We start from the raw sequence: 25,572 nt of genomic DNA, 5'->3' as shown, positions 1-25,572 counted from the left end.
GAAAGACTAGTCTTAAAAATTCCTAACTCTTTGTCAGCCAGTTTATAGGAGAGTGAAAGAAATCGACCTAAGTGTCAGCTGCTTCCCTCAGCCCTCCCCTCTCCCTACCCTGGACGGCCGAGATACAGGGTGGATTCGGAGAGAAGATGCTTAAAGCTTTCTGCTCTTCTTGTGAACCTTGGCTCCATCCAATGACTGCAAAACCCCAGGTAAACTGGAGCCGACACGTTCCCTAAACACATCAGAGCAACTTGAACTTCCTAGAACTTGCTGTACACAATGCATCAGGGCATTCTGAGTGAGGACACGCACTGCCGTCACCAAGTGCCCTGAGCCTGACCATGTGGCGAGGTTCAACAGAGTGGCCGCTTCAAGAATCTTCCCTCCCACTCTCTGGTCCTTCCTAATCTCTCTCATTTCTAAGCTGATCACTTCTTCAGCACCAGTAAAAAGTGTCCCACCCGAACTTGCCCCAAGCTCGAGGTGGCATACGATGCTTTCTCTCCCTGTGTGGTTTAGAACTCAGTGGTTTGCTAGACATTTCATGAGGGGTTCCATCTCCCCAGCTAGTCGTTAAGCTCATTGATGGACTAAGAGTCAGTTCTGTATATCTATGTATTTCTCACAGTTTAGACATACAATAGGTCTTTTTTTCCTTTTTTTTTTATTGATTATAGAGAGAGAGGAAGGGAGAGGGAGAGAGAGGTAGAAACATCGATGAGAGAGAGCACCAGTTGGCTGCCTCCATCATGCCCCCCACTGGAGATCAGGCCCACAACCTGGGCATGTGCTCTGATCGGGAATCGAACCAGCAACCTCTTGGTGCATGGGTCGACACTCAATCACTGAGTCACACTGGCCGGGTGGTCTTCATATTCTTTTTTCTTTTATCTTCACCCGAGGACATTTTTGCATTTATCTTCAGATAGAGCAGGAGGGAGACAGGGAGGAAGAGAGCGAGAGAAACATCAATGTGAAACACATCGACTGGTCACCACCCACACAACCCCAACCAGGGCGGGGACAAACTGCAACCAAGGTGCATGCCCTTAGTGGGAACCGAACCCGGGACTCTCTGGACCATGGGCCAACGCTCTAACAACTGTGCCAGACCGGCCAGGGCTGGACTTCATATTCTTGAAGAGTTATTGTCTCAGAGGTAACTGAAGAGCCCTGGGAAGGATTTTGAGGTTATGCCACCTCCTGAATGAGATGGCTACCACCAAGGGCCTAAGGAAGCTTTTCATGGCTGCGTCAGTGTTAAATGACACTCCAGGGGCCTTAGTATCTGGATGACTCTGAAGGCGTGAAAGCCACTGGCAAGTGTGTGGCTCAGGGCACTTACAGCAGATGATGCCCCTTGGATGGATGTGCTCTCATGCTGTAGAGATGTCTGAGAACAGAAACCACTGTGATGTTCCAAAGGCCGAATGTAGTGATGCTTTAAATTATCATGTCCGTCACAAGACAGATGCACACTATTTTCTTTAATTCTCTCAATTCTCGGAGGTTTTAAGTTTCTAGTCATGATCATCCCTGTGTTGAATTGTAAGCAATTGCTTTCTCCAGTCACAACAAAATGTTTCTTACTTTTTGCTTTTTCTAAGCTAAACAACTTAATTCACAGCATTGAGAATGGGGAGCACCACCGCACATCCCAATAATAAATCACTAATGAGGCAGACTCATGAAGATGTGTCATATAGATGTTTAAATACACATGCAAATCTTTTTTCCTGTGTTTAGCATACTTTCAGTATTCAATCACTATAATCAATAATCACAATTAACCAATAATTACAAGCCAAAGTTGTCTTTAGGAAGAATCAGACGTAAGTCACAAACATTTTGAGTTCAGAGCAGCATTGGACAAGGGGTTCGTGGTCTTGTGTTCTAGGACTAGTTCTACCACTAACTGACCTTCCGCTGGTCACTTAACCAGGATGCTCACAGCCCTTGTCACCTTCTCCATAAAATGAGGGAATAAGCCTAGGATCTTCAAAGACTTTTCTTTTTCTAAAATTTTATGATTATTCATTTCTCATTAAAATCCTAGCAGGGTGGTACATGCATACATAACCCTAACTCTCAGCTTGCCAGTATGCTAGTAAGAAATCTATATGGCTAATTCCCCAACATTTGGAGCTTTGTCAAGTTGGGCAGGTTAAGGTGCTTTTTGAAACACTAATTAAGAGTCTACCTATCAACCATCTGCTTGTCCTTTCTCTGGACTCAGAAAATACACTGTCTGAGGCTCACAGGTTGAGCTCACCGGAAGTCCACAGAAAAACATTTACATCTAACCAGTATTTTATTTTTGAATCAGTTGTATATATTTATTTCTGTTAGTGTCATTTTTAGATTGCAAAGGTATGTCTATAACAGAAAATTTGGGAAGCACAGAAATGGCCAAAGAAGAAAATACCTGTAATCTTGTCACCCAGAGAGAGCTTTAAATATATATACTACTGATATTTTCTGTGCATAAATAACATTTTAAAATGAGGGATATAAATACCTCTTTACTTAAAACATAATGTGAAATATTCATCTATTACTAAATAGACGCCTACAGCATTTTGAATGGCTACCTAGGAGTCAATACATGAACATACATGGTTTCTTCACCATTTTCCTCTTGTTGAACATTACAGTTGTTTTCAATTATTTATCTCTCTATAAAAAAATAATTCTGTTGTGAAAAATACTTCTGTCTGAGCCTGTATGTAAAACACATTCATGATTATTTCCTCTTGCATGGGTTTCCCAAACAGGAGATGTTAGGAATATGATGTGTACATATATGGGTTGTGTTACTTGAATGGCTAACACTTCTTTTTTCTATCAGGAGGCATATGCATACATTAGTTGTTTCCTCCCATGTCCTAACTACGAGCAAATGATTTTTGTTAGAAAGTGTTTAATTACAAAAAAATTCATAAACTCACATTTTTGAAATGTGTGTGTGTGTGTGTGTGTGTGTGTGTGTATATATATATATATATATATATATATATATATATATAGCAGAGTTTTTTCTCCAGTAAGATCTCAGATGTAAATAATGGACATAGTGTAAGAGTTAGAGTGCAGAATCTCATCTACAGTAACATCTCCATCAAATACCATAATTAGCCTTTACACACAAAATAGGTGTTCAATTCAATTACATCAACTAATTGCCAATTCAATTAAATAGCTACTCAATTAGTAAAAAACAAAAACAAAATCCCAGCAATACAGCAATATAAGACTTTTTTTTAACCAGGTTCAATGGTTAGTTAATAAAACTGACCAAAAATCCTTAAAAGGTTGTAAAGTTCACACACATTAAAGAAAAATAATCAATCATCATCTGTAATTAAGAAAAGACAGAATGATTATATTCAGTTCCCATGTTTCAGGTCTAATTGCACCTTGGCATAAGGATGTAAACATTTATTATTTGAGATAAGCTACCAAAAGTAATTTCTGGAGCTTGTCTAGGTAAGAGGATATATTTTGTTTTAAAAGGAACACTGGTAAAGGAAAAGAGAACATAATCCTATTTACCTTTCTGAGTAGGTGAGTAAATGTTGGTGATTCGTTTTATTTATCTCTGTGCTTAGATTCTTCGTCTCTGTGATAAAACTTTGAATGATATGATATCCATGGTCTCTTCTCGCTTTGAATTTTAGATTCGTTATAGTCACTTGGGAGATAACTTTTTGTTTATGTGTTGTGCGTGGTTTGTGGTCCTATACATGCATACACAAGCATTTGATCCACATTTTATTATTTACTTCCTTCCAGTAAACGGTGGCTGGTCCACCTGGACAGAGTGGTCTGTGTGTAATAGCCGCTGCGGACGGGGGTACCAGAAACGCACGAGGACCTGCACCAACCCAGCGCCACTCAACGGTGGTGCCTTCTGCGAAGGGCAGAGTGTGCAGAAAATAACCTGTACCACATTATGCCCAGGTAAACAAAGCAGTGCTTTCATTCCAAATGTTTCCTCCCATTCCAGAAATACGTTTTGAGGAATATACACAAAGCCTTATCCTTGAAGTGAATGTGTGATTAACATTATTGAAATCCGTCATACCACTCAATGCTTACATGGCTGGGAAGTCAAATATTTTCCCCCAAAGGAGTACTTAACTTTATTACTTAGACATGAAAAATAATATAAGACAGGAGATTAAACACTTATAAACATAATCCCTCTCTATTACTGAACAAAACCACTGGGGCCAAGATTGCAGGTTCTGTAATTCAAGAGATTTGCGCACCATTGAAAGCCACACACTTTAGGGGGGAAAAAAAACAAAAACAAAACAAAACAAACAACAACAAAAAACCTTGGATCTCCAGAAAGCCATGGGAATTAATTGGAACTGAAATTTAGAAAACGTTTTAGACAGAAGTAATTGATATTTCATGTCAGTTTCTGGGCAAGAGCAAATAAAACATTTTGAATGAATTAAAAGGAAGTCTGAGCTTGGGGACACATGAGCTAATGGATTTTGAGAGTAGAATGCAGTCAGCACTGTGTTATCTGTACGTGTTGGTCACCTATTTTGTGAGTTATGTACAGTGATTCCTTTGCCAAGATTGCATCCCTCTGACTCTGATCATCTTTCTGTATTATTTTATATTGTCACCGGCTATTATCCCAAGGTAAATTGAAGTTGATATCCACCAAAACCAAAACTCACTAAACTCTAATCAATAAATTGAAAAGTTTAGCTAAAATTATATTGAGATAATCCATAAATTTGGTGCACTCCACTGAGGTAGCTATTGTATTGTCAATTTCATTATTTAAAAACACAGTCTTTTCATTTCCCTTTATTTTGCCTAATTTTTGTCTGGTTTATCCTTTAATATAGACTCTCTCAGTGAAGGGTTGAAGAAATGGACTGAAAAGTAAAACATGGTCTATATTTTATATTCCTGTTTTGATTTCCAAATATCAAAATACTATCCTACATTGAACACTTTGAGAGCTTTTATTTATGGGACAAATTTTGACACTTAGCTAAGTTTACAATTCAGTATTTTATCTTGTGCTCTTCTATAATGTACCTAGATGTCGACTACGCCCACTATTAAAATCGCACTGAGCATTTTGAGTTGGAACATAAGAGCGAGTGTGTGTGTGAGGGTGAAATTGGGGATGGTCCAGGTCAAAGCAAATGCCTTTTCTGCAGATAGCTAGGAGCTGCTTATACAGGCAGCTCTGTGTGACTAAAGAATTAATGCTTTCATCAGTTTTTCATGTGGGCATGTTTATATGTATACATACTATGCATAATATATTTACGCAATAATTAGAATATGAAATCATGCAGTAAACTATTAAAATTGATATAATTTCTATTAATATGCAGGTTCATGATGTTATGTATATTAGACATTTAATAAATTATATTTAACATTGTTTACATTGAATTCTACATAATCATAATTGTTTATGTATATAAGGAAAAATTATTTTAACTCATCAATATTTTTACTCAATTTATGTAAGAACTCTTACAGAATGTTTTTTAAAATATGACCTTAGTGAAATTTATTATATATTTTTTTAACTAAGGAATTGCAATAGTTTTTAAAATAGAGATATCTCAGCTCATTTTAAATTACTGCCAAGTCAGCCACCAAAAATAGGAAGAATATGAGTTAATTCTAAATTACTAAATCACAGCAGAAAACTAGAAAAGATTAAATATATTTTAAAATAAAAATAGAAATGTATACATTATAAAATAATGGAATGGAATCATCAAATAATAAATGATAATTTTTCTCTCAAGAAGGCATTGAAGATCTCAGGAGAATCTATTAGCCAGAATGAAAAAATAAAAAGAGTATATAGGACATTCATAGATGATAGATAGAAAGATGAATAATCAATAAATGATAATTGGATGGCTGGCTGGCTGGCTGGCTGGCTGGCCGGATGGATAGATGGATGGATGGATGGATGGATGGATGGAGAGTGGGTACACAGGGAGATTCCTCCCCACCCTACCAACCTTTTCTCCTTCCCCCCACATAGGTTTACTTACACGGCCCACATGACACTATGCATGAAGGAATTTTGGGTGCAAAAAGAAGCCCCCTAACTTTCAGTGTAAAATCCAGACGTTTACCATTTGATAGAAAAAGTTGCACCACCATGACTTACTTTTATATGGCTGTTGGTGACGACTTTCGTTTCTGTGTTTCCCGTGAGCTGCCCTTGCTCGGTCAGTGAGCAAACAAGTCACAACTCCTACGGCGGCTTCTCAGAGCCCAGCAGGTGTAGGTAGAGCCTGCTCCGTTTCCAGCAGTTGCAATAAATGTCAAACTCCTCGGTGGGGCATTTTCTTCAGCTTTTTTGTTTTGCCTTTATACTTGAGCTCAACTCCCCTCTGCCCTCAAGAAGCTCCTGTCCCTTTGACCTGACGCTGGGTTTTTCTGTGGCAGTGGATGGCAGGTGGACCTCCTGGAGCAAGTGGTCTACTTGCGGAACCGAGTGCACACACTGGCGCCGGCGGGAGTGCACGGCGCCCGCCCCCAAGAACGGAGGCAAGGACTGCGACGGCCTGGTCCTGCAATCCAAGAACTGCACGGACGGGCTGTGCATGCAGAGTGAGTCTGTTCCAGCAAGCCGCTCACAGGGGCGACCTGACATTCAACCAGGAATTCTTTCAGGAATATTCGAAATTAAAAATTACTTGAACAACAAAAAATGCAATAACATACCAGCATCGTAGATTTTTTTCTTAAATTTAAAAAGGGTAAACTCCCAGAAATAACTGTGCCCAGTTAACAAATGACACACACAGGATTGCTTTCCCATGAGCAAAGTGTGATTTAGTCATTTCCATCGAGGGCCTGTCATTCTTTCCAGACCAGGGAATCACTAGTCGGTTTTATTAGAGTGCAGAAAAGGCACCCAGAAACTCCTCATAGAGTCACATGACTTCCAACAAATAAGCTATTTATTCCTAATTCATGGCAGTTACTGAACCAAGGTCCATGGGATATATAATATATATATAAGGAGAGGAAACATTTCTGCAGGTAGATTTACCAATTTACAGGTATTTAGTGGGAACATATTCATAGCTCCTTGAAAATGCTGGGTTTTGTTAGACATTGTGTTTATTTAAAGAAAATGATGTTCATAAAATATAACAGTTTAAAATAAGTGGAGAAGATTGGCTCAGGAATATAATGGGTGCTTTAAGCCAAAAATTCCCCATGTTTCATGGCTTTGTTCTTTAGTTTTCTTAGTGAGATGGTTGTTTGATTTCCATACCTACAAAGTCTACCCTTTTATTAAGGAGCCCTTAGATGTACAAAATTTACTATCTCTTTCATGACGTTGAATTAAGGTACTGAGATTTGTTCTGAATTCACACCTATACAGATGAATAGATCAAACAATGTAATATTTTTGTATCTTAACTAATGGCGGCCAAATGTTGACATTTCTTATGATACATTACAAATTGCTTGTGGAATACAAACAACCAAATATATTTGTATAGAAGCTTGTGTGGACAAAATATTTTATTTTTACCATATTTATAATATTCTGTTCACCTTCCAGAGTCTATATACACAGGGACCTTGAAAAAGAAACTTACTTAAAATACAAATTAGTAATCGTGTTGCTGATGTAGAATAAAAATCCAATAGGCCTTTTTTTTTCTGCCACCACAGGTGACAGTCTTTGAAAATGGGCTGCTGCTGAGTATAAGCACAGCTCTGGTTATGTTTGGGGACTGCGTTGCACTAAGTGTGTACCTGAAATGCAGAATGAAAAGAATACAGCTGTTTTACTAACCATTTATCCAGAGACGGTTTGTTCCTCCAGGCATGAGTTTGAGTGAGGATTAAAGTAAAATATGTACGCAAGTTATTCTTTTAACATTTTTATGATTTACTATTCTTGCTTTAGTGTTTGGCGAATTGATTCATGGGACCATATGATTTAAAAAGTAGCAAAATCTGATCTCTCTCTCTCTCTCCTGCCACCCCACTCCCTCTTCTCTCCTTCTTCCCTCCCTCTCTCGCTGTCTCAAAATTATATTTCAACTATGGGTGATTTAATGCTTACTGCTACTACTGTGCCTATTTAAAATTTCCCAACGCAACCTATTTAACAAGGAATACAAAGCCGCAAGATGGAACACTGGGCTTTTTAATCCTTACACAAAATGACACATTCCAAATTACGACATATTTCAGATGCAAACATGAACTATTCAAATTAAAACTTTCATGAAACAGCATTCCTTTAACATCTAGCCTATTTCTTACAGCATTAATAGATTTGTTTTCTTATGATTGGATTTTTGCCAATAATGATGGCATGAAGTGTGGGTATAAATAAGGAAAAGAAATGAAGCTACAAGAGGGTTTATGTTGTTGTTGTTGTTTTATTAAGTTGCTTGTTAGACTGAAACGTTTGGATGTTTGGATTAAAATTGGTTAAAAATCTATTTTCTTTTAAAATTCTGATTTGCCATAGTTATAGCCCCAATTAAGTCAATAAACTCTTTCATCTGCCCTCTATATCCACTCTAGGGCAACAGAGAATTGTAGTCTGTATTATTGATTTCCTCCCTGATGGAAACCACAGAGATATTGCTGCACTGTGTAATTATAGTATTTTAGAGTCAAAGCTGTAGTTTCTATTTACTAGTAAACTGAGTATTTCTGACATAGCATTATGGCCAAAGTCTTGCAAAGAATTGTTATAACTCCTAGCCTTTATTTTGAAAAGCAAAAGGCTTTCTAACAGTGAAAGTACCAAGCTTGCAAATGGGACAGGTCTGTATTAAGAGAAAGAATGGGAGTAGAAAAGACAGACAGAAAGTTGCAATTGGTAGGAATTATTGTTTCATGTTTATTGACTTTAGGAGAATTAGTGTCTTCAATGTACTAATAAATAGTTCTTCATCAAAACTGCAATATTAGCCCTGGCCAGTTTGGCTCAGAGCTTAGACCGTTGGCCTGCAGTCCAGAGAGACCCAGGTTCAGTTCCCGCTAAGGGCATGTACCTCGGTTGCAGTTTGTCCCCGGTCCTGGTTGGGTCATGCGGGTGGCAGCCACTCGATGTGTCTCTTTCACATCCATGTTTCTCTCTCTCTCTTCCTCTCCCTCCCGCTCTGTCTGAACAAAAAATGGAAAAATGTCCTCGGGTGAGGATAAAAAAAAAATTGCAATATTACCTCAAAACAGAGCTAGACTACTTACCATTGAACGAGGTATGCAATGCAACCTCTGAATTCACTTAAAATTGTCTACAAATGATCCTGCTATAAATGTAGATACGTTGCTAAATAGGACACATTCAGAGTTCAGACTGGGTATCGGTAGAATTCAGTTACCTAGATAACCTCGTCTAGTATATTTTAAAAGACAAATTGATACTTAAAGGCAATACAATGTAAAATATGTTGAAAATATCACTATGGGTGCTTATTCACTAATTTGTGCGAAACAATTGTATTCAGACACATTTTTTCCTTAACTGCCTCCCTCATTACAAAAAGTACAAAATTTTACTCAGATATGTAGAAATATTAGATAAAATACTAAAACTTAAAAGACATACTCACACAGCAATCTATGCAACGACGCTTAATCCACTGAGCCACGCAGGCCAGGCAACCATACAACTTTTTAAACATAGAAATATCGGGAGAAAAAACTGGCGGCAGAGTGAATGGAGCTACACAGACCATCTCCCAGGACCAAACTGGATTTACAACAAAAGTAAAGACAAATCGTCAGGAAGGGGCGACCGAAGGGCAGCTCGGATGACCACATAACCAGGAACATGGACTCAATCCTGGTAGGCTTGCGAGGATGCCAGAGGGGGCTGGGAGCCCACGGTTTGCAGGGCCTGGGCTGGGACCTGCTGCGGCCTTGGCTGGGAGCTGCGGCCTCGGCTGGTGCCCCAGACTCGGCTGCCCTTAGCTGGGAGCGGTGCCCTCAGGTTAAAGTCCCAGGCAGCTCCACTGCGCAGAGCCCGGACAGAGGCTAAATTGGCAGCAGCCACTCACCTTGGGCTCTGGCAGAGGGAAGGCAGACTGGACTGGAATGGTGTGGGGACACTCGGGATTTGGAGGGTGCTCAGAGCTTTTGCTGAGTGCAGCCACGCAGGACTATGGTCATCTCACTCCTTCCTGGGGCCCTGGGGAGAGGCGGTGGCCCCTCCCTCGGAGATTCAACCCCACCTGGTGGCCATTAAAATACTAATTGAGGCCCATTAACAACCAGCATCTGCCCCACCCTCTGGAAATCCTCCTACACTGAGCACCTGAGGGAGTTTTTCAGTCAACTCAGAAATCAAGGTTCTTCAGGTGACCACTACTAATAGCCTCCAGGTAAAAAAACTAGAGGATAACTACCATAGAGCTAGCAACTCTAACTAGGAAAGTAAGACTTGACAGTGGTGTTTAAAGTCGGTGCTCCCTGCCTCATCAAAACCCAGGAGAGGGAGCCACAAACAGCAGAATACAACGCCCACAGGGAAAATTTGGCAGGCTCCAAAGCCCACTGTGATAGCCAAAATGCTGAAACACAGAAAAGAAAACCAAATGAAAGAATGAGACCTCTACAGAAGATGAGATAAATGAGGTGCAGTTAAGCAAGTTAACAGAACTAGAATTCAGAGCCATGATCTTGAGGAAACTCAACAGCATGTGTAAGGACATGAGCACCATGAGTAAAGACATACAAATGTTGAAAATCAACCAGTTGGAAATTAAAAACCACCAAGAAGAAATGAAGAATGACATATCAGAAATAAAAAATACATTGGAAAGTCTAAATAGCAGAGTAGAGAAAGCTGAGGACCGGATCCGTGAATTAGAAGATAAGGTAGAAAAAAATCTAATAATCAGAAAAACAAAAGGAAAAAACAATTAAAAAGCAGGTAGACAGCTTAAGGGAACTGTGGGACAATTGGAAACATAATAACATTTGCATCATAGGAGTCCCCAAAGAAGAAGAAGAAAATGAGCAAGGGTTAGAAAATATATTTGAAGAAACAGTGATAGAAAACTTCCCTCATTTGGTGAAGGAAGAAGGCATTCCAGTTCAAGAAGCACAGAGAGCCCCAAGTAAGAAGAACCCAAACAGGCCCACACCAAGACACATAGTAATTAAAGTGCCAAAAATTCAAGACAAAGAGAGAATCCTAAAAGCAGTAAGAGAGAAGCAACAGGTTACCTACAAAGGAAACCCTATAAGGCTCTCAGCTGCCTTCTCAACAGAAACACTACAGGCCAGAAGGGAATGGCATGAAGTAATCAAGGTCATGAAAAACAAGGATCTGAATCCAAGACTACTCTACCCAGCAAGGCTATCATTCAAAATAGAAAATCAAATGAAGAGCTTCTCAGACAAAAAAAGGGTAAGGGAATACATTAGCACCAAACCAGCACTGCAAGAAATGTTAAAAGGACTGTTGTAACTAGCAGGAGAAATAGAAAGAAAAATAGAACCACACTAAACAAAAATGGCAATAAATAAGTACATATCAATAATCACCTTAAATGTAAATGGATTGAATGCTCCCATAAAAAGACACAGAGTAGCTGATTGGATAAGAAAGCATGACTCATCTATATGTTGTTTACAAGAGACCCACCTCACAACAAAAGACTCACATAGGTTGAAAGTGAAGGGATGGGAAAAAATCTTCCAAGCAAATGTAAAGGAAAAGAAAGCTGGGGTAGCAATACTCATATCTGATAAAATAGATTTCAAAATGAAGGCCATAACTAGAGACAAAGAAGGCCACTACATAATATTGAAAGGATCTATCCAACAGGAAGATATAACCTTGATAAACATATATGCACTCAATATAGGAGCACCAAAATATATTTAAAATCTTCTGGAGGACTTCAAAGGAGAAATCGATAGCAATACATTCATAGCAGGGGATCTATCCCGCTGACATCACTGGATAGATCCTCTAGACAAAAAATTAGTAAGGAAACAGAGACTCTAAATGAAGCACTAGACCAAATGGATTTAATAGATATCTACAGAGAACTATACCCCAAAACTACAGAATTCACATTCTTCTCAAGTGCACATGGGACATTCTCAAAGATAGACCACATGTTAGGACACAAACTAAGTCTCTACAAGTTCAAGAAGATCGAAATCATATCAAGCATCTTCTCAGATCACAGTGGCATGAAACTAGAAATCAATTGCAACAAGAACATGCAAAGACATTTGAACACATGGAAGCTAAATAGCATGTTATTAAACAATGAATGGGTTACCGAGGGGATCGAGGGAGAAATTAAAAACTTCCTGGAAACCAGTGAAAATGAAGACACAAAATACAAGATCTATGGGATGCAGCAAAAGCAGTTCTGAGAGGGAAGTTCATAGCACTACAGGCCTACCTAAAAAAAAAACCAAGAAAAATCTCTAATAGACTAACCTCACAACTTAAAGAACTAGAGCGCAAACAAAAAGAAAACCCCAGAGCAAGTAGAAGGAAGGAAATAGTAAAGATCAGAGCAGAAATGAACGACATAGAGTCCAAGAAAATAATTCAAATGATCAATGACACCAATGACACAAAGAGCTGGTTTTTCAAAAAGATAAACAAGATTGATGGACCCTTAGCTACACTCACCAAGAAACAAAGAGAGAGAACCCAAATACACAAAATTACAAATGAAAGAAAAGTAACAACTGACATCACAGAAATACAAAGGATCGTTAACAAATACAATGAACAATTATATGGCAACAAATTCGACAATCTAAGCGAAATGGAAAAATTTCTAGAAACACATAGTCTCCCAAAACTGGACCAGGAAGAGATAGAAAACTTGAACAGACCAATAACAACAGAAGAAATTGAAGATGTAATCAAGACTATCCCAGCAAACAAAAGCCCAGGCCCGGATGGCTTCACGGGGGAGTTTTACCGAACATTCAAAGAAGAAGTAACACCCATTCTCCTCAAACTATTTTTAAAAATTCAAGAAGAAGGAAGACTTCCAAACTCGTTTTATGAGGCCAGCATAATTCTAATTCCAAAACCAGAAAAATACACTACAAAGAAATAAAACTACAGGGCAATATCCGTGATGAATATAGATGCCAAAATCCTGAACAAAATACTAGCAAATCGGATCCAGCAATGCACCAAAAAAATTATCCACCATGACCAAGTCGGATTCATCTCAGGGATGCAAGGCTGGTACAATATTTGCAAATCAATAAACATGATACACCACATAAATAAAATGAAGAATAAAAACCACATGATCATATCAATAGATGCCGAAAAAGCTTTCAACAAAATCCAGCATCCATTTCTGATAAAAACGCTCAACAATGTGGGAATTGAGGGATCATATCTCGACATAATAAAGGCCATATATGAAAGACCTACAGCCAACATCATACTCAATGGGCAAAAACTAAAAGCATTTCCATTAAGAACAGGAACAAGACAGGATGCCCACTTTCGCCACTCTTATTTAAAATAGTACTAGAAGTCTTAGCCACAGTAATCAGACAGGAAGAAAAAATAAAAGGGATCCAAATTGGAATGGAGGAAGTGAAACTGTCATTATTCACAGATGACATGATACTATATGTAGAAAACCTCAAAGAGTCCATCAAAAATTTACCAGACTTAATAAATGAATTTGGAAAAGTAGCAGGATACAAAATTAACGTCAAGAAATCGACGGCATTCTTGTACACCAATGATGAACTCACAGAAAGAGAAACTAAGACAACAATCCCATTTTCCATTGCAGCAAAAAAATTAAGATACCTAGGAATAAACTTAACCAAAGAAATAAAGGACCTATTCGCGGAAAACTACAGGTCATTGAAAAAATTAATAGAGGAAGATATAAAAAAGTGGAAGCACATACCCTATTCATGGATTGGAAGAATTAACATCATTAAAATGTCCATACTACCCAAAGCAATCTATAGATTCAATGCAATCCCCATCAAAATACCAATGGCATACTTCACAGAATTAGAACTAGTACTTCAAAAGTTCATATGGAACCAAAAAAGACCTCTAATAGCCATAGCAATCTTGAAAAAGAAGAACTCAGTTGGAAGGATCACATTACCAGATTTCAGGTTATACTACAAAGCCACTATAATCAAAACAGCCTGGTACTGGCACAAGAACAGGCATATAGACCAGTGGAACAGAACAGAGAACTCTGAAATGGACCCAAGACAATATGCTCAATTAATATTTGACAAAGGTGGCAAGAGCATACAGTGGAGTAAGGACAGCCTCTTTAATAAATGGCGTTGGGAAAATTGGACAGCTACATGCAGAAAAATGAAACTAGAACTTCAACTTACACCCTACACAAGAATAAACTCAAAATGGATAAAAGACTTAAATGTGACTCATGAATCCATAAAAATCCTAGAAGAAACTGTAGGCAACAAAATTTCAGACATCATACGCAGCAGAATTTTCACTGATACATCACCTAAGGCAATAGAAACAAAGGAGAAAATGAACACATGGGACTACATCAAACTAAAAAGCTTCTGCACAGCGAAAGATACAATCATCAAAACGGAAATGCTACCCACTGTATGGGAGAGCATAATTACCAATGATATATCAGATAAGGGGTTAATTTTCAATATATAGAGAGTGCTCATACAACTCAACAAAAGGAAGACAAAGAACCCAATTAAAAAATGGGCAGAGGAACTAAATAGACACCTCTCCAAATAGGACATACAAATGACTAAGAGACATATGAAGAAATGCTCAACGTCACTAATCATCAGAGAGATGCAAATTAAAACAACAATGAGGTATCACCTCACACCTGTCAGAATGACCACCATCAACAAATCATCAAACTACATGTGTTGGTGAGGGTGTGGAGAAAAGGGGACTCTAGTGCATTGCTGGTGGGAATGCAGACTGGTTCAGCCACTATGGAAAACAATATGTTGTTACCTCAAAAAATTAAAAATTGAACTTCCATTTGACCCAGTGATCCCACTTCTAGGAATATACCCTAAGAAGCCTGAAACACCAATCAGAAAGAATATATGTACCCCCGTGTTTGTAGCAGCACTATTTACAATAGCTAAGATCTGGAAACAGCCCAAGTGTCCATCAGTAGACGAATGGATAAAAAAAGCGTGGTACATATACACAATGGAGTACTACGCAGCTATAAGAAAGAAAGATCTCTTATTATTTGAGATGACAAGAAGGGACCTGGAAAGTATTATCCTAGGCGAAACAAGCCAAACAGGGAAAGACAAGTATCATATGATCTCACTTATTTGTGGAATATAATGAACATAACAGTCTGAGGAATGGAGTAACCCCAGAGACATGGAAGTGGGGTACAGACTGAGAATCCCCAGAAGAGGAGGTGGTGTGGGAGAGATAAACCACAGAACTTATATGCATGTATGCATGAACAATGGACATGGACAACAAAGCTGGGGACAGGGCAGGGAGGGAGGGGGAGGGGGGAATCAGTGGGGGAGGGAGAGAAACATCTGTAACAAAAATTAACTAATTAATGAAAAAATTATATTAAAAAAAAAGACATACACACACATATGGTGTGTGTGTGTGTGTGTGTGTGTGTGTGTTTGAGGGAGGACGGGAAGGAAGGAGGGAGGGAGGGAGAAAATGAATCAAGTTCAAGGGAAAGGCAGGGAATTCCTCAAGTGCCAGAAAGGAAGTAATCCAGAGAGGTAGCTGTCCGAGTGGACACGAGAATAACCAAGAGGGGCCTTGAGCATGGCTGTAGGATGCAGGATGTATCCTCATTGGACACGGGTGTGGGGATTGGGAGTTAGGGTTTCAGTTTGGGCACAGAGGCAGAAGCCCTGAATTTGCAAAAGCCCAAGGCCAGGAGTTGAATGTAAGAACCCTGATAAACATGGGTCTCATAAATCTGGGTCTCATGAAAGGTTGCTCCCACCATGAAAAATAACTAGAAAATGTTTTACCCACCAACCTAGAAAACCACAGGAAAATTCATGATAAAGAAAAGAAAAACAAAGTCTTCACTTAAATAAAACCTATAGTAAAACCACAGTCCTACACCCAGCTCTGGTATGGATTCTAAGATATAGTATGGGAAGCTAAAAACAAAAGATGTATAATTTACATAATTGGGAAAGCTTCTGGGGTACCAGCAGAAGCAAAGATCAAGCTATGCTCTAGAGTTCTTCCCACAACCCAAGTGCATTGGTCTATGATAAAAATAGCCCAGTCAGGAAAATGATTTTATAATGTTAAGTTTCATATCACCCAAGGGAACAGTCTGCTGCAAAGGAGAGCCAGCAACATAACACATAGGTGAGTTAACACTCTCATAACAGACTCATAGGGAAATCTGAATGAGACTATAAAATAAATAAAAATACAAACTGTAGTTTTAAAAAGAATATAAGCACAAATGAGAGAATAGACTAGTGTAAAAAGGGCAGTCATATTTAGGGGAAAAAATCAAATGGAATGTCTACATTTGCAAACATGATGATTAAAAGTTAAAACTCAATAGATGATTAAAAATCAGATCAGATTACAGAAGGCTTCAGATAAAGTTAGAGAGAAAATTAGTAAAATGAAATGTGTATTTCATGAAACTTCTCAGAATAAAGGGGAAAAAATATAGAGTGACTATATAAAAGGGAGGTTGAAACATAGGGAGGATAAAATGAGAAAATCCAAAATTTATTATGTAAGGGAGCAAAATTAAAAATATTTTCAGACAATCGAGAGGGTTTACTATTCATAAACTCACTAGTAAATTATCAAACTATAAAAATTGATTTTTTTAAAAAGAGAAACCAATTAAGGGGCAGTTAAAGTAAGATTAAATTAAATTACAGACAATAGTAACACAGAATATGGGAAGGTGTGACTGAGTTAAAATTTTAAAGATACAGTAATGCTAAAATTCTTATTTAAGAAAAGAACAGTAATACTACTTGCTTTAGACTTTACGGATAAGACTGACTACACACATAAAAGTTGAATGCATAAATTCAAAATAAGATTTTTAAGGGCAGAACAGGAACAAAAAAGAAAGAACAAAAAATGTGGCCAGTGAAAACAATAAATAAGATGGTATACATCAGGGATCGTCATATATGAGGGATGATAATGTAAATGAATTAAATTTACCTGTTAAAGGAAATTCAAAATTGTAGGGGAGAAAATTCCAGCTTTATACTGTTTATGAGAGACATGATCAAATCATAATTATAGAGAAAGACTTAAAGTTAAGAAGTGGAACTTACAATAGAGTTTAATCCTTATTTTAAAATGTCCAATTAATGGCTTTGACTATCTAATTTGGCTATTTCTAATTTAATTTTGTTTCCCATTGTGCTTAAGTACCACCACATCTTAGAGATTTTACTCACTTGTACTTTTAATTTAGATTTTTGCCTTTCTTGACTCTATAGATTTTAAACTGTTTACGTTTCCATTGGATATCTTATCAAAAGTTTTCTAAATTATTTACCAGATTATTTGTTATTTGTGTAAGCTGTCTTAGTTTCCTCAACACCAGTTTAAATTTTTAAAAGGCTTTGAGTTTACTTACAAAATTATATAGTATTTTAAAGACACAATAAAGCTAAATGTTGGCAAATATGCAATAAAGTAGAATCTCTTGTGTTTCACTAATGGGAATACAAATTTTTACAATTATTTGGGGAGGTGAATTGACAATATGAATTAAGAGCTTTAAAAGTGTTCATAGTGTTTGACCCAGTAATCCTATTTCAATGAATAAATTTTCAGTAATATGAATACCTAAAATGATATATTCCAAATATGTCATAAACTTTGTATTTTACTGTAAAAAATTCAAAATCCAAAAGTCCAATATCCGAGCAATGGTTAAACAACACATGGTACTTCCGTAGGTGGAATATCACATAGCCACCAAAATGTTTATCATGGTTTAACATAAAAAGCAGAATATAGATTTACAGATGCATTTTTGTCATAAGTATATAAAAGTAAGCTTTAGAAAAAGATGAATGAAATGTATTCATATATGCTTATGAGAATACAATGGATTAGTTTTCTTTTTCTTTTTTTAATTTTTATCCTCACCTGAGGACATTTTTTTAATTTTTTTTCAGATAGAGTGGGAGGGAGAGAGAGGAAGAGAGAGAGAGAGAGAGAAACATCGACGTGAAAGGGACACATCGAGTGGCTGCCACCCGCACGACCCAACCAGGGCCAGGGACAAACTGCAACCGAGGTACGTGCTCTTAGCGGGAACCGAACTCAGATCTCACTGGACTGCAGGCTGACGCTCTAACCGCTGAGCCAAACCGGCCAGGGCTATAGTTTTCTTTTTCAATATGCATTCTATTCCCCATATTCTTTACATTTAGTACTTTATTATGTTTATACTTGTAAATGATTTTTTTGAAAAAGAAATGTTGAAGATTGCCTGGAACAACTAACTGTGTCTTGTAAGCAGGAATCTCAGGATTTGAAATGTAGCAAAATCACTAACACGTCCTGGGAATTTGGTCACATTGATTCAAATTAGATTCGATTTAAATTAGATTACCAAAAAAGTATTTGCACAAAACACTTGTATAAAGCCCTAGTTGTATAAAACCCTAAGTGACAAGAGTTACTTATAGCCAGTAAATCAAGTGTATATATAAAAGGATTTGGAAGACGTGGGGATTTGGAACTGAATTATAGTTTTGCATTATTTCCCAGTTGCCTATTATACTCAATTGCAAACATACTTATCCTTAAACTCTTTGATAAATTGGATTCATTATGTGATGCTGTGTAATTTCATTTGTGAAACAAGGTCACGGTCTTTAAGCAATTTCAGAAGCTCTACTAAATTTTTTAGGCCATTCATACACATTAGTTGATATTGCAGTGTAATATATATCATGTATGTGTTACACTGGATATATAGTCATTGGCCTGAAAAAGTAGTTCCTACACTGGAATATCGTCTTCAAATTAAGAACTTCCAGAAATTGGTGTTATTTCACCATAATGCATTATTAAAGGTTAATTTAAAAAATCATCCAAGTCACCTAATGTCCCAGAAAGAAGTTGGACATTTTTGGTTTATCAGTACATTGATAATTTTGAAAACAATTTAAAAATGGGAGTCCTTTGGTATGCTGAAGGGTATGAATTGCATTGAACAAGAAAGGGTAGATGACTTGGAGTATTGAAAAAAACTGAACATGCATGTCTGATTTGAGAAACTTAACATTAATAACAGATGAGACTGTTTTTACTTAATGATACTGCAGAATAATGTATCTTATTCAGGGGACAGCAATGGATGGTTCATTGTGCTGTGTACCCATCTGAGTTTCTTTATGTCATTCCTCAAAGGATATGAAAGTAGCCCTGGTTTTGCCTTATAGTTTTGAAATAGGATTTACCTGAAATGGTTCTGGAAGGAGGGAGAGAGACAGAGAGAGAGGAAAGAGAGAGAGAAAAAGAGAGAGAGAAAGAAATACAGAAAAAGAAAAAGCACTTAGGACAATCTCCAGAAATGCTAAGCCAATAAGCATATTTACCTTTTTACCTTTTATGTTGAAATACAAGTGTATTGCCAAGACCTGACAACTTTGAACTTTTATAAACTCTATAATGAATTTGTATTAAGAGCCACTTTGTCGTGGTTGATATAAAGTGGTTTAATCCATGCTTACGTTTTCCCTTTCAAAATAACAGTCCGAGGATCATATATGGCTTAATCCAGAAAAGGTGCTTTATATATATTTATGAATGCGTTCAATCAGATTATTACATTATTGCCTCTATTCCTGTGGACTTTCGTTTTTAATCCTATTTGAAGTTTGGAGTCCCACATAGGGATATGTAACAGTTCATATCTGAATTTAGAATTACTCATTCTTGCTGAAGAGGGTTTATGCCACAGTAGACAAATTACAAACTGCAATTTGCAAACAAGAACTGCCTGGAATTGTGTCTGCATCAGTGAACTTCCTGACTTCGGGAAATTAAAATGTTATGCAGTCTGCAAACTTAGCACTCTCTCCTCATTAAAAAATTTACATGTCACGCAGCTTTTCCATTAATTCTCACATGCAGAGGAAGTGGCGGAAGTTGGTGTGTAAATTGTGGTGTGGACACATTGCATACCAGGTTCCCCAGAATCCCAGGTGAATTTAATGTGAGAAAATAATTTCCTTTACAAATAGTCTTTCCTTGACTTTCGAATGATGTGTTTATGACCCCCACAGTAGGCATTTGAGAAGGTGCTAGTCAGTTTCCAGCGAAATTCTTGTCAACACAGCGGTGTGATAGGGAGTACCTAATTGTGAGCGTCAGACAGTGAGCGCTTTTATCTATAGTTTGGAAGAAGCTGACGCCGTGGCTGTGTGTGTGCAGTTCTTGATGTGCTTAGGGCCCCAGCTGGCAAAGCAATAGTCTTCTGTATGCGGACTGGCTGCCCAGCACAGTGCTCTGCTGTCTCCGGTATAATAAGTGCGGTTTGCTTTTACTTTTTTCCTTTCTGGTAAAACATTTTCCTGCTTTTGAAAGCGGGGATGTGGTTAGACACTGTAACCCACAGAAGCCCACTGAACACCTATGGAGCCCCCACACAAATTAGTGTGAGGGGACGGATGCAAAGTCTTCAGCTTCTGTGATGGGAAGGAAACTCCTAGGTCCAAGGAAGGCGCCACCTTTCACAACCACTGTCGAGTGTGGATGCCTTCCAGACACCTGGGTGCAGGGCCAGAGCCTTCAATTACGTTTTCTTTTTGCCTGAAAATCCCACAGATACGGTGATGGATGCTAGAAATCAGCCTTTTCCGGACTCTGTTATTTTTGTACCAGATGTCTTTCCTACCGTGGATTATAATGTCATTGCCTTTGGATTTAATAGTTCATTATTCTTCTTAAGGAACATTGATGGGGATAGGATCTACTTCATTAAAAACACTTGGGCAGCTGAACCATGGATTTGATTTTACTCAACTGTTGAGTTACATTTCAGCCATTTGTTCTTCAACTACTGTGGGTCTCAAGATAAGACATTTACATCCTGAGAGGTTAATTCTGAGCTATTCATTTGCAGAGGGTGTGGTTGTCACTGTCAGGAAAAGGGCTGTGGATCTCCTCTAGAGGACAGTCTACGCTCCTGTGAAGGCTGGGGCTGGAGTTACCACAGCAGTTTAGAGACTGACATCAGTGATAAGCAAACATTCTTTTCCATCTTTGTTGGCGTGTCCTAGGATTTATGTATTCATTTATTTGGAGATCCTTAAGCCCCTGTCGATAAATAAACCCTCAGAAGAGTGATAAATTATAATAAATGACCTGAGTGTCTTTGACAGACCTGACCTTTGACATCATTAGTGCAATCTTGATGGGCTGGCCAGATAAGAACTGACCTAAAAGGAAAAAACAAAACCTGGACATGTTTGTTTTGAACGACCCTTGAGGTTTTTGTTTTGGTTTTTGTTTTTCAATAAGAACACTTGTAGCCAAAGAAATGTAATCCAGGTGAGAAAAATCACAGATTTTGGTAAAGTCACTGGCAAGTAGAAAGACCAAGCAGCTAGGTTGAGAAAAGGGGAAACTCCATCAAGAAAGAGATTCTTCTAATGCTAAGATCATAAAAATGAGGACAGATCCTTTGAAGTGGTCTAGGATACTTCAGGTAGATAAGTATGACAAAAACTGACCCAAAACTGGATGATTTAAGAACATGTACTTTTATAGAATACAATGCTTTTCTAAACTATAATTGAGTTGTATTCATAATTTATATTCCAACCCCCATATGAAATATTGAATTATCCTCTATTTTTTAAATCCTCACAATATCATAAAATCAATTCCTGTGTATGAAGGTCATAGAAGCAGCTCCACATTGAAATATAATGAGCAGCCCTGGCCAGTTTGGCTCAGCGGTTAGAGCGTCGGCCTGCGGTCCGGAGAGACCCGGGTTCAGTTCCCGCTAAGGGCACGTACTTCAGTTGCAGTTTGTCCCCGGCCCTGGTTGGTCATGCGGGTGGCAGCCACTCGATGTGTCCCTTCATGTTGATGTTTCTCTCTCTCTCCCTTCCTCTCTCTCCCTCCCACTCTATCTGTACAAAAAATGGAAAAATATCCTCGGGTGAGGATAAAAAAAAAATATATATATATATATATATATAATGAGCAAACCTTGAAGGCAAGCAGGCACACTTTATAAAACTCCACCCATCTTCCTTTGGCTTGGAATTTGATAACTAATTTATTTTTATTTTTTTAATTTTTTTTCTTTATTGAATTTTAGAGAGAGAGGAAGTGAGAAAGAGAGAGATACAGAAACATGGATAAGAGAGAACATCGATTGGTCACCTTGCATGCCCCGCACTGGGGATCAGGCCCACAACCTGGGCGTGTGTCCTGACCAGGATTTGAACCAGTGACCTCTTGGTGCATGGGTCGACGCTTAACCACTGAACCACACTGGCCAGACTTGATAACTAATTTAAAGCAAGGGAGTTTTTATTTCCAACTTTGGTGGACGTAAAAATTACTGTATCACATATATTTCAGTTTAAAGGAATTGCAGATATTATTTTAATTTTGTTCCCTTTCTACCTGATGCCTTGACTTTAAGCCCTGGCATGAAGTGTTTCTGACTCCCACCTCCTGTGTTACACATGGCCACACAGCAAAGTTGAGCTGAGTTTGAGTTAATAAAACTCAAAAAGTACAAAAATAGCCCAACGCACAGAACTTTTGATAATCCCCTAATAATAGCTCTGCCTTGAAAAGCAGCTGAGGTGTAAACCTGAGACAGCCCACCCAGCCCCCGCTGTAAGTTAGTGTCAGAGACAACGTGTGAAACCAAGCCGGCCACACTTCCAAACACAGCTTTTCTCCTGTGGGCTTTTAGATAGTGGAAGCAACTAACTGTCAGCATTTTTTGCTTTAAAATGTGATTTTCTTCTGATGGGTAGTGTCCCTCCGATGATTGATATTTATTCTTTGTCCTGGTGGTATTATTTGAGAAAAGCAATGTTTCTCTTTTAAATATGTATTTATTGCAGGGTTTAATGCCAAATGCAGTGTGATGATTATGCATTAACGGCTACATTATTCTAGCTTGGCTCTCTAGTTACATCAGAATAGAAAGGCCCAAATTTGGTGTGCCTCTTCTCTTGCTTGAAACCACAGACACTGGTTTGGACGTTGTTTCATTTAAGGGCAGAAATTACTCTGTTATTTTAGCAACACCTCATTCAACCACTGAAATGCAAAGTAATCCATGAACATATCATGCCTTTCTCTATTATTTTCTTGTCTCTCATCATTTAAATCTACCAATTAATGCCAGATAACACTTTATTATTTTTTTCCCTTTATTGATTTTAGAGAGAAAGGAAGGGAGAGGGAGGGAGAGAAGAGAGAAAGAGAAACAGCGATGAGAGAGAACATCGACTGGCCGCCTCCTGCATGCCCCCCACTGGGGACTTGGCCCACAACCTGGGCATGTGCCCTGACCAGGAATCAAACTGGTGACCTCTTGGTGCATGGGTCAATGCTCAACCACTGAGCCACACCAGCCAGGCAACACTTTGAAAGGCTGTTGAGCTTTTAGCCCAAGAGTGGGGCACCCAGTGTTTGCTGTTTCTCCAGTTTTGTGATGTTAGGCAAGTCCCTTGACCACTCCATGCTCCTGCTCCTTAGCCTGCAGACAAAAAGGGTTATGGTAGGAAATTCTAATCAATGATATATATGTTTTATTATCCTCAACCAAGGGCATTTTTCCATTTTTTGTTCAGATAGAGTGGGAGGTTGAGAGAGAGAGAGAAACTTCGACGTGAAAGGGACACATCCAGTTGTTGCCACCCACACGACCTAACCAGGGCCGGGGACAAACAGCAACCAAGGTACTTGCTCTTAGCAGGAACCGAACCCGGGTCTCTCTGGACCGCAGGCTGACGCTCTAACCGCTGAGCCAAGCCAGCCAGGGCTAATCACTGATATTTTAACGGCAACGTCCTGGGGGTTTGTGAGCCACTGAGGGCATAGACTGGTTTTGAGGCATTTAAACCTGCCTGGGGATGCTCTGACATTTTTTACATAAATAAATTTGCTTGATAACTTTTTCCATTAAAATATTATCTATGGCATTAAAACAGTTTATATTATCTTTTTAAAAAGTAATCATAAAATCGTGATTATTTTTGGCTATCACCTGTCATCCATAAAGCAGGAAAAGAATTTTTAAGACTGTAAATATTAAACCAGTTGCTATTTATTGGAGAAATTAAGATTTACACATGGTTTCTGGCAATGTGAGATTTCCCAACTATAAATTCACCAAATAGGTTATGTTCGGACATATTATTACACAATTTCGAGCCATTTACTTAAGGATGACTAGTTACTTACTACAGTAGAAAACTGAGAAAAGCTCTCTTTCTGTTTTAAGACACTTGGGCATGGACTCACTTTTTATAACAGTTAGACACCAGCTGAAAAGTATGGGCAACACCACCTGTAGTCTAAAGGGTGACCTTGTGCCCTGGCCAGTTTGGCTCAGCAGTTGGAGCATCAGCCCATGGGTTGAAGGGTCATGGGTTCAATTCCAGGTCAAGGGCATGTACCTGGGTTGCAGGCTTGATCCCTACCCAGTCGGGGCACATTTAGGAGGCAACTAATCAAATATGTCTCTCTCGAATCAATGTTTTATTTTGTTTCTCTCTCTCCCTCCCTCCCTCCCGTCTACTCTTGTCAAAAAAAAAAAAAAAAATCAATGGAAAAATATTATTGGGTGAGGATTAACAAAATAATAAAAGTAAAAATCAAGGATGACCTTGTGAAAACTAGGAAAAGTCATTCTTTCCTCAAGTCGCTTTGCCACTATCAGCCGGAAAATTGAAATAGTGACCATCCAAACCCACCCAGAGTTGAACAATGCAAAACAACCACGCTGTCAGCTTTACTGCCAAGAGGTTGAAAGCAAATTTCAGTCTCGACATTTTTGATAACCTTAAAATACCATTCCTCAACTTGAGGGCTTAGCTTCCTCATCTGAAAAAGGCTTGACTAAACTGCCCCTTGAAAGGATATTTTGAGCGATGATGAGATGGCTTAGTGGCATAAGGAGCATTTCAGTCACCATCTAAGACCGCCTGCTCTTGCTCTGGTTTTCAAACTGCTCATGTCCGCACTTACAGTTTTTCACCACAATGAAGCTTCTCCCAATCCATATTCTCCCCGGTCGGGAAAGTCTTGCCATTGAAAAATGCATGTTCTTTAAAATTAGAAAACAAAAACAACAACAAAAACACCAGGAGGCCATCGGGCATGAGCGTGCCCTGGAGCAGAAGCACTGTTCTGGGTTGCTTTGCCCGAGTTGCAGTTGCTGAGGCTACTGAAACCAATGGGCAAGGAAGTCCCATTGAGTAAGTGAGTAACCTCAGCCCTCACCCACTAAATGCCACAAACAACCCCCTGATCATTATGACACCAAAGAACACCTCCCCTGCCCCATTTTCAAATACCCCCTTGAGAAGTGGCACCAGCTC

General features: G+C 38.5%; 1 protein-coding gene across 2 annotated transcripts in view; it reads left to right on the top strand.

Annotated features, from left to right (window-relative positions):
• UNC5C (unc-5 netrin receptor C) overlaps window positions 1-25,572 on the top strand; it is a 369,308-nt gene that overhangs the window by 294,790 nt on the left and 48,946 nt on the right. For both annotated transcript variants that reach the window (XM_036269940.1, XM_036269932.1), the window contains exons 6-7: window positions 3,793-3,960; window positions 6,454-6,618. In XM_036269940.1, the coding sequence (XP_036125833.1) occupies window positions 3,793-3,960; window positions 6,454-6,618 (333 nt within the window). The remainder of the gene's footprint in view (window positions 1-3,792; window positions 3,961-6,453; window positions 6,619-25,572) is intronic.

This window comes from Molossus molossus, unplaced genomic scaffold (assembly GCF_014108415.1).
Source record: "Molossus molossus isolate mMolMol1 unplaced genomic scaffold, mMolMol1.p scaffold_m16_p_1, whole genome shotgun sequence".
NCBI lineage: Eukaryota > Metazoa > Chordata > Mammalia > Chiroptera > Molossidae > Molossus > Molossus molossus.
Note: the sequence above shows the minus strand (reverse complement) of the source record. Positions and strands in the feature narration are given on the sequence as shown.